Source organism: Schistocerca americana, chromosome 6, assembly GCF_021461395.2.
Source record: "Schistocerca americana isolate TAMUIC-IGC-003095 chromosome 6, iqSchAmer2.1, whole genome shotgun sequence".
Lineage (NCBI taxonomy): Eukaryota > Metazoa > Arthropoda > Insecta > Orthoptera > Acrididae > Schistocerca > Schistocerca americana.
The window spans coordinates 514589849-514607805 of record NC_060124.1 but is presented as its reverse complement, the minus strand read 5'-3'; the positions used below and the strand labels follow the sequence as shown (position 1 = coordinate 514607805).

Sequence of the window (17957 nt, the reverse complement as noted above, 5' to 3'; positions counted from 1 at the left end):
GAAAAGAAAATTTCAAACTACAGAGGTCCAATAAATTTCGTATGCAATTTCTTGTAAAACATTTGTTTCTTATTTATTTCCTGAAGATCGTATTTCCTGGTGTAGCACGTCACCACGTCTTAGCAGCTAAGAGTGTGAGGTTTTCGATCTTGTGAGATGCAGCTGGCACATCAAAACCCTTGCCTTGCCGCCTGCCTCAGTCAGCCGTGCCACGTGCCGGCATGCCGGCCCACTTGACTGGTCACAGCGAGCGACGCGGCTCCCTGGAGCAGGGAGCGCTCCGCGGCTCACAGCGGAGCCCACGAGCTGGAACAGCCTGCCTTAGGGGGAAAAAAGAACAGGTATACACTTGCACACACACACATATTCATCCGCACATACACAGACACAAGCAGACATTTGTAAAGGCAAAGAGTTTGGGCAGAGATGTCAGTCGAGGCAGAAGTACAGAGGCAAAGATGTTGTTGAATTACAGGTGAGGTATGAGTGGCGGCAACTTGAAATTAGCGGAGGTTGAGGCCTGGTGGGTAACGAGAAGAGAGGATACCGAAGGGCAAGTTCCCATCTCCAGAGTTCTGACAGGTTGGTGTTAGTGGGAAGTATCCAGATAACCCGGACAGTGTAACACTGTACCAAGATGTGCTGGCCGTGCACCAAGGCATGTTTAGCCACAGGGTGATCGTCAATACCAACAAAAACTGTATTTCTGTGTCCATTCATGCGAATGGACAGTTTGTTGCTGGTCATTCCCACATAGAAAGCTTCACAGTGTAGGCAGGTCAGTTGGTAAATCACGTGGATGCTTTCACACGTGGCTCTGCCTTTGATCGTGTACACCCTCTGGGTTACTGGACTGGAGTAGGTGGTGGTGGGAGGGTGCATGGGACAGGTTTTACACCGGGGGCGGTTACAAGGATAGGAGCCAGAGCATAGGGAAGGTGGTTTGGGGATTTCATAGGGATGAACTAAGAGGTTACGAAGGTTAGGTGGATGGCGGAAAGACACTCTTGGTGGAGTGGGAAGGATTTCATGCAGGATGGATCTCATTTCAGGGCAGGATTTAAGGAAGTCATATCCCTGCTGGAGAGCCACATTCAGAGTCTGATCCAGTCCCGGAAAGTATCCTGTCACAAGTGGGGCACTTTTGGGGTTCTTCTGTGGGAGGTTCTGGGTTTGAGGGGATGAGGAAGTGGCTCTGATTATTTGCTTCTCTACCAGGTCAGCTGTTTTCGGGTTGTTGATGTAATGGTTCAGGGATTCCGGACTGGAGCAGATTCGTTTGCCATGAAGACCTAGGCTGTAGGGAAGGGACCGTTTGATGTGGAATGGGTGGCAGCTGTCATAATGGAGGTACTGTTGCTTGTTGGTGGGTTTGATGTGGACGGACGTGTGAAGCTGGCCATTGGACAGGTGGAGGTCAACGTCAAGGAAAGTGGCATGGGATTTGGAGTAGGGCCAGGTGAATCTGATGGAATCAAAGGAGTTGAGGTTGGAGAGGAAATTCTGGAGTTCTTCTACACTGTGAGTCCAGACCATGAAGATGTCATCAATAAATCTGTACCAAACTTTGGGTTGGCAGGCTTGGGTAACCAGGAAGGCTTCCTCTAAGTGACCCATGAATAGGTTGGTGTATGAGGGGGCCATCCTGGTACCCATGGCTGTTCCTATTAATTGCTGGTATGTCTGGCCTTCGAAAGTGAAGAAGTTGTGGGTCAGGATGAAGCTGGCTAAGGTAATGAGGAAAGAGGTTTTAGGTAGTGTGGCAGGTGATCGGCGTGAAAGGAAGTGCTCCATCGCAGTGAGGCCCTGGATGTGTGGAATGTTTGCATATAAGGAAGTGGCATCAATGGTTTCAAGGATGGTTTCCGGGGGCACCGGCTGGGTAAGGATTCCAGGCGTTCGAGAAAGTGGTTGGTGTCTTTTATGAAGGATGAGAGACTGCATGTAATGGGTTGAAGGTGTTGATCTATGTAGGCAGAGATACGTTCTGTGGGAGCTTGGTAACCAGCTACAATGGAGTGGCCGGGATGATTGGGTTTGTGAATTTTAGGAAAAAGGTAGGGGTGCGGGATGTCGGTGGGGTCAGGAAGTTGATGGAGTCAGGTGAAAGGTTTTGTAGGGGGCCTAAAGTTCTGAGAATTCCTTGAAGCTCCACCTGGACATCAGGAAAGGGATTACCTTGGCAAACTTTGTATGTAGTGTTGTCTGAAAGCTGACGCAGTCCCTCAGCCACATACTCCTGACGATCAAGTACCACGGTCGTGGAACCCTTGTCCGCCGGAAGAATGATGATGGATCAGTCAGCCTTCAGATCACGGATAGACTGGGCTTCAGCAGTGGTGATGTTGGGAGTAGGATTAAGGTTTTTTAAGAAGGATTGAGAGGCAAGGCTGGAAGTCAGAAATTCCTGGAAGGTTTGGAGAGGGTGATTTTGAGGAAGAGGAGTTGGGTCCAGCTGTGACGGAGGACGGAACTGTTCCAGGCAGGGTTCAATTTGGATAGTGTCTTGGGGAGTTGGATCATTAGGAGTAGGATTAGGACCATTTTTCTTCGTGGCAAAGTGATATTTCCAGCAGAGAGTACGAGTGTAGGACAGTAAATCTTTGACGAGGGCTGTTTGGTTGAATCTGGGAGTGGGGCTGAAGGTGAGGCCTTTGGATAGGACAGAGGTTTCAGATTGGGAGAGAGGTTTGGAGGAAAGGTTAACTACTGAATGAGGGTGTTGTGGTTCCAGATTGTGTTGATTGGAATTTTGAGGTTTTGGGGGGAGTGGAGCTGGAAGTGGGAGATTGAGTAGATGGGAGAGACTGGGTCGGTGTGCAATGAGAGGAGGGTGAGGTTTGCTGGAAAGGTTGTGAAGGGTGAGCGAGTTGCCTTTCCGGAGGTGGGAAACCAGGAGATTGGATAGTTTTTTGAGGTGGAGGGTGGCATGCTGTTCTAATTTGCGGTTGGCCTGTAGGAGGACACTCTGAACAGCCGGTGTGGATGTGGGAGAGGTAAGTCTTTCCGCTCCCGGGACTGGAATGACTCCTTACCCTCTCCCTTAAAACCCACATCCTTTCGTCTTTCCCTCTCCTTCCCTCTTTCCTGATGAAGCAACTGTTGGTTGCAAAAGCTTGAATTTTGTGTGTATGTTTGTGTTTGTTTGTGTGTCTATCAACCTGCCAGTGCTTTCGTTTGGTTAGTCACATCATCTTTGTTTTTAGATATATTTTTCCCACGTGGAGGGAAACATTCCACGTGGGAAAAATATATCTAAAAACAAAGACATCTCTGCCCAAACTCTTTGTCTTTGAATATGTCTGCTTGTGTCTGTATATGTGTGGATGGATATGTGTGTGTGTGCAAGTGTATACCCGTCCTTTTTTCCCCCTAAGGTAAGTCTTTCCGCTCCCGGGATTGGAATGACTTCTTACCCTCTCCCTTAAAACCCACATCCTTTCGTCTTTCCCTCTCCTTCCCTCTTTCCTGACGAAGCAACCGTTGGTTGCGAAAGCTAGAATTTTGTGTGTATGTTTGTGTTTGTTCATGTGTCTATCGACGTGGCAGCACTTTCGTTTGGTAAGTCACATCATCTTTGTTTTTAGAGATATATATATATGTATATATATATATGTATATTCGTTTGGTAAGTCACATCATCTTTGTTTTTAGAGATATATATATATGTATATATATATATGTGTATATTTTCTCAAGTAAGTATAAGTTGATGTTTTGAAATCTTTGGATGACATCTTGCAGTGGGATTTTCTGTGATTTGTCAGTTTCTGTAATTCTTCACAGATGTTGAATTTTCTGATTTTTAGAGCACTGAGGGAACCATCTGTGTTTACTTGCTAAACAACATTCAGCAGCCAAGATCACACAAAATATTTCTTTATTTAAGACAAGAGGTTTCGACAGAATTTGCTGTCAGCTTCATATCTCAAAAATCTTTTGTTGTGAAACATGTTAATATTATCCACTTGACAACTTGATGATGTGAGGGTCCATGTAAAATGAACACATTTTGCAACAAAAAAGATTTTTAAGACCTGAAGATGAAACAAAAATCTGTCGAAGCTGGTTGTCTTAACTAAAGAAATATTTTATGCGATCTCTACATCTACATCTACATTTACATCTACATGGATACTCTGCATATCACATTTAAGTGACTGGTAGAGGGTTAATCTCAATTCTCTATTATTATAATCTCGTATAGCATGCGGAAAGAACGAACTCGTAAATCTTTCTGTACGAGCTCTGATTCCCCTTATTTTATTGTGGTGATTGTTTCTCCCTACATAGGTCGGTGTCAGCAAAATATTTTTGCATTCGGAGGAGAAAGTTGGTGTCTGGAATTTCGTAAGAAGATTCTGTTGCAACGAAAAACGCTTTTCTTTGAATGATGTCCAGCCCAAATCCTGTATCATTTCTGTGATACTCTTTCCCATTTTTCACGATAATACAAAATGTGCTGCCCTTCTTTGAAGTTTTTCGATGTACTCCGTCAGTCCTATCTGGTAAGGATCTCACACCATGCAGCAGTATTCTAAAAGAGGACGGACAAGCGTAGTGTAGGCAGTCTCCTTAGTAGAACTGTTACATTTTCTAAGTGTCCTTCCAGTAAAACGCAGTCTTTGGTTAGCCTTCCCCACATTTTCTATGTGTTCCTTCCAATTTAAGTTGTTTTAATTGTAATACCTAGATATTTAGTTGAATTTACAACTTTTAGACTAGACTGATTTATTGTGTAACCGAAGTTTAACGAATTCCTTTTAGCATTCATGTGGATGACCTCACACTTTTCGTTATTTAGGGTCAGCTGCCAATTTTCGCACCATTCACATGTTGTTGTTGTGGTCTCCAGTCCAGAGACTGGTTTAATGCAGCTCTCCATGCTACTCTATCCTGTGCAAGCTTCTTCATCTCCAAGTACCTATTGCAACCTACATCCTTCTGAATCTGTTTGGTGTATTCACCTCTTGGTCTCTCTCTACAATTTTTACCCTCCACGCTGCCCTCCAATACTAAAATGGTGATCCCTTGATGCCTCAGAATATGCCCTACCAACTGATTCCTTCTTCTCGTCAAGTTGTGCCACAAATTTCTCTTCTCTACAATTCTATTCAATACCTCCTCATTAGTTATGTGATCTACCCATCTAATCTTCAGCATTCTTCTGTAGCACCACATTCTGAAAGCTTCTATTCTCTTCTCTATTGTCCACATTTCACTTCCATACATGGCTACACTCCATACAAATACTTTCAGAAACGACTTCCAGGCACTTAAATCTATACTCGATGTTAACAAATTTCACTTCTTCAGAAACGCTTTCCTTGCCATTGCCAGTCTACATTTTATATTCTCTCTACTTCAACCATCATCAGTTATTTTGCTCCCCAAGTAGCAAAACTCATTTACTACTTTAAGCGTCTCATTTCCTAATCTAATTCCCACAGCATCATGCGATTTAATTCAACTACATTCCATTATCCATGTTTTGCTTTTGTTGATGTTCATCTTATATCCTCCTTTCAAGACACTGTCCATTCCGTTCAGCTGCTCTTCCAGGTCCTTTGCTGTCTCTGACAGAATTACAATGTCATCGGCCAACCTCAAAGTTTTTATTTCTTCTCCATGGATTTTAATTCCTACTCCGAATTTTTCTTTTGTTTCCTTTACTGCTTGCTCAATATACAGATTGAATAACATCAGGGATATGCTACAACCCTGTCTCACTCCCTTCCCAACCACTGCTTCCCTTTCATGCCCCTCGACTCTTATAACTGCCATCTGGTTTCTGTACAAATTGTAAATAGCCTTTCGTTTCCTGTATTTTACCGCTGCCACCTTCAGAATTTGAAAGAGAGTATTCCAGTCAACATTGTCAAAAGCTTTCTTTAACTCTACAAATACTATAAACGTAGGTTTGCCTTTACTTAATCTATGTTCTAAGATAAGTTGTAGGGCCAGTATTGTCTCACGTGTTCCAACATTTCTACGGAATCCAAACTGATTTTCCCCAAGGTCGGCTTCTACCAGTTTTTCCATTCATCAGTAAAGAATTCATGTTAGTATTTTGCAGCCGTGGCTTATTAAACTGATAGTTCAGTAATTTGCACATCTGTCAACACCTGCCTTCTTTGGGATTGGAATTATTATATTCTTCTTGAAGTCTTAGGGTATTTCACCTGTCTTATACATCTTGCTCACTAGATGGTAGAGTTTTGTTAGGCCTGCCTCTCCCAAGGCCGTCAGTAGTTCTAATGGAATGTTGTCTACTCCCAGGGTCTTATTTCAACTTAGATCTTCCAGAGCTCTGTCAAACTCTTCATGCAGTATCATATCTCCTATTTCATCTTCATCTACATCCTCTTCCATTTCCATAATATTGTCCTCAAGTACATCGCCCTTGTGTAGACCCTCTATACACTCCTTCCACCTTTCTGCTTCCCCTTCCTTACGTAGAACTGGGTTTCCATTCTGAGCTCTTGATATTCGTGCAAGTTGTTCTCTTTTCTCCACAGGTTTCTTTAATTTTCCTGTAGGCAGTATCTACCTTACCCCTAGTGATATGTGCCTCTACATCCTTACATTTGCCCTCTAGCCATCCCTGCTTAGCCATTTTGCACTTCCTGTCGATCTCATTTTTAAGACGTTTGTATTCCTTTTTGCCTTCTTCATTTACTGCATTTTTATATTTTATCCTTTCATCAATTAAATTCAATATCTCTTCTGTTACCCCAAGGATTTCTATTAGGCCTCATCTTTTTATCTACTTGATCCTCCGCTATCTTCACTATTTCATCTTTCAAAGCAACCCATTCTTCTTCTGTTGTATTTCTTTCCCCCATTCTTGTCCTTCATTCCCTAATGCTCCCCCTAAAGCTCTCTACAACCTTTGGTTCTTTCAGTTTATCCAGGTCCCATCTCCTCAAATTCCCACCTTTATGCAGTTTCTTCAGTTTTAATCTACAATTCATAACCAATAGATTGTGGTCAGAGTCCACATCTGCCCCTGGAAATGTCTTACAATTTAAAACCTGGTTCCTAAATCTCTGTCTTACCATTATATAATCTATCTGGAACCTGTCAGTATCCAATAGATTGTGGTCAGAGTCCACATCTGCCCCTGGAAATGTCTTACAATTTAAAACCTGGTTCCTAAATCTCTGTCTTACCATTATATAATCTATCTGGAACCTGTCAGTATCTCCAGGTTTCTTGCACATATACAACCTCCTTTTATGATTCTTGAACTAATTTTTAGCTATGATTAAGTTATGCTCTGTGCAAAATTCTACCAGGCAGCTTCCTTCTTCATTCCTTACTCCCATTCCATATTCACCTACTGCATTTCCTTCTCTTCCTTTTCCTACTCTTGAATTCCAGTCACCCATGACTATTAAATTTTCGCCTCCCTTCACTATCTGAATAATTTCTTTTATCTCATCATATATTTCATCAATCTCTTCATCATCTATGGAGTTAATTGGCATATAAACTTGTACTATGGTGGTAGGCGAGAGCTTCGTATCTATCTTGGCCACAATAATGCGTTTACTATGCTGTTTGTAGTAGCTTACCTGCATTTCTATTTTCCTGTTCATTATAAAAGCTACTCCTGCATTACCCCTATTTGATTTTGTATTTATAACCCTGTATTCACCTGATCGGAAGTCTTGTTTCTCCTGCCACCGAATTTCACTAATTCCCACTATAATTTTAACCTATCCATTTCCCTTTTTCAGTTTTCTAACCTACCTGCCCGATTAAGGGAACTGACATTCCACACTACGACCCGTAGAATGCCAGCTTTCTTTCTCCTGATAATGATGTCCTCCTGAGTAGTCCCCACCCGGAGATCTGAATGGGGACTATTTTACCTCTGGAATATTTTACCCAAGAGGACGCCATCATCATTTAACCATACAGTAAAGCTGCATGCCCACGGGAAAAATTGCAGCTGTAGTTTCCCCTTGCTTTCAGCCGTTCGCAGTACCAGCACAGCAAGGCCGTTTTGGTTAGTGTTACAAGGCCAGATCAGTCAATCATCCAGACTGTTGCCCCTGCAACTACTGAAAAGGCTGCTGCCCCTCTTCAGGAACCACACGTTTGTCTGTGGAGCTAGTTTGCATATAAACTTGTACTACTGTGGTAGGCGAGGGCTTCTTATCTCTCTTGGCCACAACATATCTTTCCTAAATCGTTTTGCAATTTGTTTTGATCTTCTGATGTCTTTATTAGTTGATAAATGACAGCGTCGTCTACAAACAACCTAAGATGGCTGCTAAGATTGTCTCTCAAATCGTTTATATACATAAGGAATAGCAAAGGACATATAACACTACCTTGGGGTATGCCAGAAATTACTTCTGTTTTACTCGATGACTTTCTGTCAATTACTATGAACTGGGACCTCTCTGACAGGAAATCACAAATACAGTCACATAACTGAGATGATATTCCATAAGCATGCAGTTTCACTACAAGCTGCTTGTGTGGTTCAGTGTCAAAAGCCTTCCAGAAATCCAGAAATACGGAATCAGTGTGAAATTCCTTGTCAGTAGTACTCAACACTTCATGTGAAAAAGAGCTAGTTGTGTTTCACAGGAACGATGTTTTCTAAACCCATGTTGACTGTGTGTCAGTAGACAGTTTTCTTCAAAGTAATTCATAATGTTTGAACACAATATATGTTTGAAAATCCTGCTGCACATCGACGTTAACGATATGGGCCTGTAATTTAGTGAATTACTCCTGCTACCTTTCATGAATATTGGTGTGACCTGTGCAATTTTCCAGTCTTTGGGTACGGATATTTTTTGAAGGCATTTTGGAAGCCTGTGTTTAGTAACTCTGCTTTGGCAGCACTGTCTTTGATATTATCTCCATTGCTATAATGTAGAGAAGGTATTGATTGTTTCTTACTGCTAATATACTTCACATACGACCAGAATCTCTTTGGATTTTCTGCCAGGTTTCGAGACAAAGTTTCACTGTGGAAACTGTTATAAGCATCTCGCATTGAAATCCACTCTAAATTTTGAGCTTCTGTAAAAGATTGTCAATCTTGGGGATTTTGCGTCTGTTTAAATTTCGCATTTTTGTTTCATTGTTTCTGTAACAGTGTTCTAACCCGTTCTGTGTACCAAGGAGGATCAGCTCCCTCGTTTGTTAATTTATTTGGTATAAATCTCTCAATTGCTACCGATACTATTTCTTTGAATTCAAGCCACATCTGGTCTACACTTATATTGTTAATTTGGAATGGGTGGAGATTGTCTTTCAGGGAAAGCGTAAAGTGAAATTTTATCTGCTTTTTTGAATAGGTATATTTTTTGCTTATTTTTGAAGGATTTGGGGATTACAACATTCAGTGTCGCTGCCGCAACCCTGTGTTCACTAATCCCTGTATTGGTTTTGATGCTCGTTATTAACTCAGGATTATTTGTTGCTAAGAAGTCAAGTGTGTTTTCACAACCGTTCAGTATTCGCGTGGGCTCAGGAACTAACTGCTCGAAATAATTTCCAGAGAATGCATTTAGCACAATTTCAGGTGATATTTTATGCGTACCTCTAGAATTAAACATCTATTTTCGTCAACATATCGAGGGTAAATTAAAAGCACCACCAACTATTATTGTATGTGTCAGGTACGTGTTTGAAATCAAAGTCAAGTTTTCTTTGACCCTTTCAGCAACTGTATCATCTGAATTTTTTTTTTTGGGAGGTCGGTAAAAGGATCCTATTATTATTTTATTCTGGTTGCCAACAATGGTCTCTTCCCATACTAACTCACAGGAAGTATCTACTTCAATTTTGCAACAAGTTAAACTACTTCTAACAGCAACAAACACGCCACTGCCAACTGTGTTTAGCCTATCCTTTCGGAACACCGTTAGGTTCCTCGCAAAAATTTTGGCTGAGCTTATATCCGTCTTTAGCCAGCTTTCAGTGCCTATAACAATTTGAGCATCAGTGCTTTCTATTAGCACTTGGAGCTCTAGTACTTTCCCAACACAGATATGACAATTTACAGCTGTTATACCAATGGTTCCTGTATCTACATTCTTCCTGTGTTCGGCCTGCACCCTTTGTGACTGAAGCCCTTCTTGTGTTTTCCTGAGACCCTCTAACCTAAAAAACTGCTCAGTCCATGCCACACAGCCCCTGCTACCCATGTAGCCGCCTCCTGTGTATAGTGGACACTTGACCTATTCAGCAGAACCCGAAACCCAACCACCCTTTGGCGCAACTCGAGGAATCTGCAGCCTAAACGGTTGCAGAACGGTCTGAGCCTCTGATTCAGACCCTCCACTCAGCTCTGTACCAGAGGTCTGCAGTCGGTCATGTTGACTATGTTGCACATGAGCAGCTTTACCACTTCTGTTAGCCACTCAAAACCAGAGAGAATCTCTTCTGATCCAAAATTACACACATCATTGGTACCAATGTGGGCAACCAACTGCAGTTGGCTGCACCCTGTGCTCTTCATGGCATCCGAGAGGACCCTTTCCACATCTGGAATGACTCCTCCTGGTATGCACACAGAATGCACATTGGATTTCTTTCCCTTCTTGTCAGCCAAGTCCCTAAGGGGCCCCATAACGTGCCTAACATTGGAGCTCCCAACTACCAATAATCCCACCCTCCATGACTTTCAGATCTTGCAGGCTGAGTAGTTTCCTCTGAAACAGGACAGGCGACAGCATCTGGCTCAGCAATTGAATGTTTCTTAGCTTCATAGAAGTCTTCTATCTCCTCAGAATGTGAACATCTTGGTACATAGACTTCAAATTATTTTCATGGGATACATGTTAGTTATTTTTAAAAGAAATCATCTTATTCTGTCTGAGAGTCTTTGATATCAGGAATACTGTTTAAATTTTTATATGATACTAACTTTATATTTCATTTCAATTTTCAGAAAGTGCAGCTGGTGATAACTGTGGTGGATTATGATCGTATTGGTACCTCGGAACCCATTGGTAAGGTTGTTCTTGGGTACAATGCCAGTGGTACTGAACTTCGTCACTGGTCCGACATGCTTGCATCTCCACGGCGCCCCATTGCACAGTGGCATACTCTCAAGGATCCCGATGATGACAAGAAGGATTAAGGAGGTAGGCATGTCTTAGCAACATACAAGATTTATTTTCTCCTTTAACCTCAAATGATGTTATCTTGGATTTGCTGACTCACTTCCTAGAGATATAAGCTATAGTTCTTCTGACTCATTTCCTAGATATATAAGCTATAGTTCTTTATAAGAGCTGCAGGATATTAGCCAATCAGTTTTTGGAACACCATACAAAGCTAAAATTAAGGAAGGAAGTTTAGCATTTAATGTCCTGTCAGTGGCAAGGTAAAGAAGGAAAAATGAAAAGACGAAACACAGGCTGGAATGAAGAAGGACAGAGAAGGAAATCAGCCATGCATGACCTTTCCAAGGGAACCAACTCAGATTTGGGGGAAGCATGGTAAACTGAAACATGGTTAGGTGGATGCAGATTTCAACCACCATACTCTCAAATTGGAGTCCAGTGTCTTATCACTACACCACCTCTCTTTCTTTCCTCTGTTTGCACTACCATTCAGATTTCTTACATTTATGACACTATACCTATCTGTACAGATAGCTGTACCATAGGTTTAACCACAGTGGAGGGATATATGTTAAGAAGCAAGACAAATGTGTGGTTCCTGAAGAGGGGAAATATTCTTTTCAGTAGTTGCAGGTGCAACAGTCTGGATGATTGATTGGTCTGGCCCTATAACGTCAACCAAATCGGCCTTGCTGTGCTGGTACTGCAAATAGCTGAAATCAAGGGAAAACTAAAGTCATAATGTTTCCCAAAGGAATGCAGCTCTGTTGTATGGTTAAATGATGATGGCATCCTCTTGAGTGAAGTATTCTGAAGGTACTGTAGTTTCCAATTCGCATCTCGGGGTAGAGACTACTTAGCAGTATGTCATTAGGAGAAACAATACTGGCGTTCTACAGGTCGAAGTATGGAATGTTGGATCTCTTAATTGGGCATGTAGCTTAGAAACTTTAAAAATGGAAATGGATAGGTTAAAGTTAGATATAGTGGAAACAACTGAAGTTCAGTGGCAGGAGGTATATGACCTCTGGTCAGGTAAATATGGGGTTACAAATACAACATCAAACAGGGTTAATGCAGGAGTAGGTTTAATAATGAATAAGAAAATAGCAATGCAGGAAAACTACTATGAATAGCACAGCGAAAGCATTATTGTAGCCAAGGCAAACGTGAAGCCCTCACCCACCCCACTAGTGCAAATTTATATGCCAACTAGCTCCGCAGATGGTGAAGAGATTGAAGAAGTGTATGATGAGATAAAAGAAATCATTCAGATAGTTAAGGGAGATGAAAATTTGATAGTGATTGGGGACTGGAATTCAATAGTAGGAAAAGGAAGAGAGGAAAGAATGGTAGATGAATGTGGACATGGGGAAAGGAATGAAAGTGGAAGCCGACTGGTAGAATTTTGCACACAGCATAATTTAATCATTACTAACACTTGGTTTAAGAATCATGAAAGAGGGCTGTACATGTGGAGACACCAGAAGGCTTCATATTGATCATATACTGGTGAAACATAAACTTTGGAAACAGATTTTGAATTGTAAGACATTTCCAGGGGCAGTTGCGAACTCTGATCACAATTTATTGGATATGAACTGTAGAAGAAAACATAAGAAATTGCAAAAAGGTAGGAGATGGTACCTGGGCAAGTTGAAAGAACCAGAGATTTTTCATAGTTTCAGAGGGAGCATTGGGCAACGATTAACAAGAGCAGGGGAAAGGAATACAGTGGAAAATGAATGGGTCGCATTAGAGATGAAATAATGAAGACAGCAGAGGATCAAATAGGTAAAAAGACAAGGCCTAGTAGAAACTCTGGATAAAACAGGAGGTATTGAATTTTGGTTAACAGAAGAGTAAAATATAAAATGCAGTAAATGAAGCAGGCAATAGGGAATACAAATGTCTAAAAAATGAGATTGACAGGAAGTGCAAAATTGCTAAACAGGAATTGCTAGGGGATAAATGTAAGAATTTAGAAGCGTATTTCACTAAGGGAAAGATAGATAGCATCTACAGGAAAATTAAAGAGGCCTTTTGAGAAAAGGGAAGCAGCTATATGAATATCAAGAGCTCAGATGGAAAACCAGTGCTAAGCAAAGAAGGGAAAGTTGAAAAGTGGAAATAGTATATAGAGAGTCTGTACTTCAGGACAATATTAGAGAAATGGAAGAGGGCATAGATAAAGATGAGGTAGAGGATATTAGATGAAGATGAGGTAGGAGATAAGGTACTGCAAGAATAATTTGACAGAGCACTGAAAGAACTAATTCGAAACAAGGCTCCGGGAGTAGATGACATTCTGTAACAACTACTGATAGCCTTGGGAGAGCCATCCACGCCAAAACTCTTCCATCTGGTATGTAAGATGTATGAGACAGGGAAAATACCCTCAAACTTCAAGAAGACTGTGGTAATTCCAGTTCCAAAAAAGCAGGTTCTGACAGGTGTGAATATTACTGAACTATCAGTTTAATAAGTCATGGTTGCAAAATACCAACTAAGTTCTTTACACAAGAATGGAAAAACTGATATAAGCTGACCTTAGGGAAGATGAGTTTGGATTCTGGAGAAATGTAGGAACGCGCAAGGCAACACAGACTCTACAACTTCTCATAGGAGATAGGTAACAAAAAGCAAATCTATTTTTATAGTATTTCTAGACTTAAAGAAAGCTTTTGACAGTGGTGACTGGGGTACTCTCTTTGAAATTCTGAACGTAGGAGGGATAAAATATGGGGAGCAAAAGCTATTTGCAACTTGTACAGAAACCAGACAGCAATTATAAGAACAAAGGGACATAAAAGGAAAGCAGTGGTTGAGAAGGGAGTGAGGCAGGGCTGTAGCCTGTCCCAATGTTATTGAGCCTGTACACTGAGCAAGCCATAACGAAAACCAAAGAGAAATTTGAAGTAGGAATTAAAGTCCAGGAAGAAGAAATAAAAACTTTGAGGTTTACCGATGATATTATAATTCTGTCAGAGACAGCAAAGGAGTTGGAAGAACAGTTGAATGGAATAGGCAGTGTTTTGAAAGGAGGATAGAAGATGAACATCAACAAAAGCACAACAAGGATAACAGAGTTTATTCAAATTGAATCAGGTGTTGCTGAGGAAATTAAGTTAGGAAATGAGACACTTGAATTACTAGATGAGTTTTGGTATTTTGGCAGCAAAATAACGGATGATGTCTGAAGTAGAGCAGATATAAAACATAGACTGTTAATGGCAAGAAAAGCGTTTCTGAAGAAGAGAAATTTGGTAACACTGAATACAGATTTCAGTATCAGTAAGTAATGAGACACTTAAAGTAGTAAAGGAGTTTTGCTATTTGGGGAGCAAAATAACTGATGATGGTCGAAGTACAGAGGATACAAAATGTAGAATGGCAATGGCAAGGAAAGCGTTTCTGAAGAAGAGAAATTTGTTAATATCGATTATTGATTTAAGTGTCAGGAAGTCGTTTCTGAAAGTATTTGTATGGAGTGCAGCCATGTATGGAAGTGAAACATGGACGATAAATAGTTTGGACAAGGCGAGAATAGAATCTTTCAAAATGTGGTGCTACAGAAGTATACTGAAGATTAGATAGGTGTATCACATAACTAATGAGGAGGTATTGAATAGAATTCGGGAGAAGAGGAGCTTGTGGCACAACTTGACTAGAAGAAGGGATCGGTTGGTAGGACATGTTCTGAGACATCGAGGGATCACCAATTTAGTATTGGAGGGCAGGGTGGAGGGTAAAAATCGTAGAGGGAGACCAAGAGATGAATACACTAAGCAGATTCAGAAGAATGTAGGCTGCGGTAGGTACTAGGAGATGAAGAAGCTTGCACAGGATAGAGTAGCATGGAGAGCTGCATCAAACCAGTCTCAGGACTGAAGACCACAACAACAACAACAAGTCTTTTCTGGAAGTATTTGTGTGGAGTATAGCCATGAATGGAAGTGAAACGTGGACGATAAACAGTTTAGACAAGAAGAGACTAGCTTTATAAATCTAGTGCTACAGAAGAATACTAAAGATTCAATGGGTAGATCATGTAACTAATGAGGAGATATGGAAGAGAATTGGGGAGGAAAGAAATTTGTGGCACAGACTTACTACAAGAGGGGCATGGTTGATAGGACATGTTCTGAGGAATCACTACTTTCTTCATATTGGAGGGAAGTGTGGGGGGTAAAAATCATAGAGGGAGACCAAGAGATGAATACAGTAAGCAGATTCAGTAGGACGTAGCTTGCAATACTTATTTGGAAATGAAGAGGCTTACACAGGACAGAGTATCATGGAGAGTTGTATCAAACCAATGCTTGGACTGAAGACCACGACAACACACAGCGTTATCATTGAAGCTGAGGATACCAGTTTGCTGAGGCTGAGAGTTCTCTTACAAGGCATATATTAATGATCTCTCACAGAAAATGAAAGCAGCTAGCTTTATAATTAGAATAGTGATACATCCAAATTTACTAATTTCATTTGCTTATATTACTTGTGATTGATACCATGGACTTTTTTAAGGAGAACAGCAATGACACAAGAAAGAGGACCAATCTCTGTGTTGTGAGCAAACTCCTTGATTACAGTTGGATTTCAGTCCCAAGCTGTGAGTTCCATCTCGGCAAACTTATAACTCCATGCAATATTACTTTAAGTCCACTTAATTGTGCTATGGGAAGGTAATCCTTCCGAATGAATGAAACAGCAAATAATATTGTTGAATTATAAGTTTTTTGAGTATGTTTAATTGTGTCATGGTATCTGTAACTCATTGAAATCTATGAAAAAGTAGGAAAGCAGTTCATCAGAAGGTGATTCAGGCTTGTTCATTTGATACAGCAAAACTGATTTGGGATTTCCATAATTTTCCAAAACTGAACCAGGCAAATACCAGGAGGGTTCCTGCAAATAGACTATGGGCATCATTTTCCCCTTTCCTTGTCTGTTATCAAGAACTGCTGTGTTCACTTTTTGTTTACGCCAGACTGCCGAAACTTGATTTTCATGTGTTCATATCTTCTATCTTTTTCTAACCACTTTTCATTGATTATGTTGTTGCCCTTGTAAGTGATGTTGATGGCCCACATTTTCTTGTTCTTTATGATTGTTATGTCTGGCATATTATGTTTCATTATTCAATCAGTCTGAAATCATAAGTCCTGCAGTACTTTGCCTTGTTCATTTTTGACCACTGTTTTTGGCTAATGGTCCTCATATTCTGGATCACTATATCATTGCACGGGTTTCACACAAGATGAATCATTACAAGTTTTCTGTTTCTCCTGTCCAAGATATTATTACCACTAAATTAGCTGTGTCTGCCAAGAACCCAATGAACAGTTCTGCAATTGTTTAGTACAAATGTGTTCTGTAGTTGCTAACACTTGCAGGATGCAGTTTTATGTTGTGTAGGCCCTTCACAGTCCATTTTGGGACAACTCAAGTGTCCCGATACTACTACAGGGATGATATGTTCTGACTTCTGTTTCCACATGGTCTTTATCTCATTTGCCAGGCCCCTGTATGTAGCCAAATACTCATTGCAGGTGGTTTGAAAATTATGGGTGCTGGGTATGGCAGTGTCTGTGAGGAAGATGAGTTGCTTATGGTTATTTGGAGTATTCTGGTATTTCATATTTCCAATTTTTATTATTTAGTTTTCTTAATACCTTGTTATGACGTTGCATCGCTGTCACTGTTGCGCAGTTGAATCGAAGTTGTTATTGTTGCAGTCACCAGTTTGAAGACTGATTTGATGTAGATCTCCATGTTAGTCTATCATATGCAAGTCTTTTCATATGTGCATAACTACTACATCCCACATCCCTTTCAACCTGCTTACTATATACAAGCTTTTTTGAAAATACTTATTAATAATAACTTTACAAATTGTAGTGCATAGAGAACTACAACAAACAATCAACATTCAGAAATATAACGCAAATGTTGCTTGTGATGTATCTAGGGTTTCTTTCATTTGGGAGAACTATGGTTCAAACCCATGTCCAACCATCCAGATTTAGGTTTTCTGTGATTTCCCTAAATCACTCCAGACAAATGTTGGGATGGTTTCTTTGAAAGGGCACGGCCAGTTTCCTTCCTCGTCGTTGACATCATCCGAGCTTGTGCTCCATCTCTAATGACCTTGATGTTGACAGGACGTTAAATTCAATCTTCCTTCCTTCCTTCCTTTTTGTTTTCTTTCATCAAGTGAATAAACTCTCGACACTTTATAACACTTCATTCTCCTTTTTGTCCTTCGCATTCTTAGTTGTTTTTTTTTCTCTTTTCTCCCTTCTCCTTCTTCTTCGCCCTCTTATTCTTAAATATGGTCATGTGAGCATTGTGTTGAGCCAATTGCTAAATAATTGTCCTTAGTTCTTATGGAATATTATTATTTGATGTTCTAATTGTATGTGTGAGTAATAATAATTACACATGGCTAAGTGATTGTAAATTATGAATTAGCCATGTGTCTAATAACCCAGATTGGTATGTTGTTTTTGGATCATGGATGCCTTATCATTTCCATATTATTAATGCAATTTGGGGTTCTGCAATCTGTGATTATAAGTTTCCTTTGGATGTAATGGCAGATTTCAGATGCAGTTCCACAGGTGAACCTTTGAGTTAACATGTAAGTGAGACCATATGTTTCACATGTGAAAGTAGGGCTCTGGTAAATATTGCATCATTTGTTTCTTGGTTGCTATTTTTTCCATTGATGATCGTGTACCACATAGCTGACTGATAGAACAATGGTTTCTAAATTGCTTCAGATAATATTCCAGTTTATCTGAAATCGGTTCCTCCCTCCCACACTTACACACACACACACACACACAC

At 40.6% G+C, this 17957-nt stretch overlaps 1 protein-coding gene across 4 annotated transcripts in view; it reads left to right on the top strand.

Annotated features, from left to right (window-relative positions):
- Window positions 1-17957, top strand: part of LOC124619553 (synaptotagmin 1-like) — a 473464-nt gene that overhangs the window by 428733 nt on the left and 26774 nt on the right. For all 4 annotated transcript variants that reach the window (XM_047146029.1, XM_047146031.1, XM_047146030.1 and 1 more), the window contains exon 10: window positions 10922-11117. In XM_047146029.1, the coding sequence (XP_047001985.1) occupies window positions 10922-11113 (192 nt within the window). In that variant the 3' untranslated portion in view covers window positions 11114-11117. The remainder of the gene's footprint in view (window positions 1-10921; window positions 11118-17957) is intronic.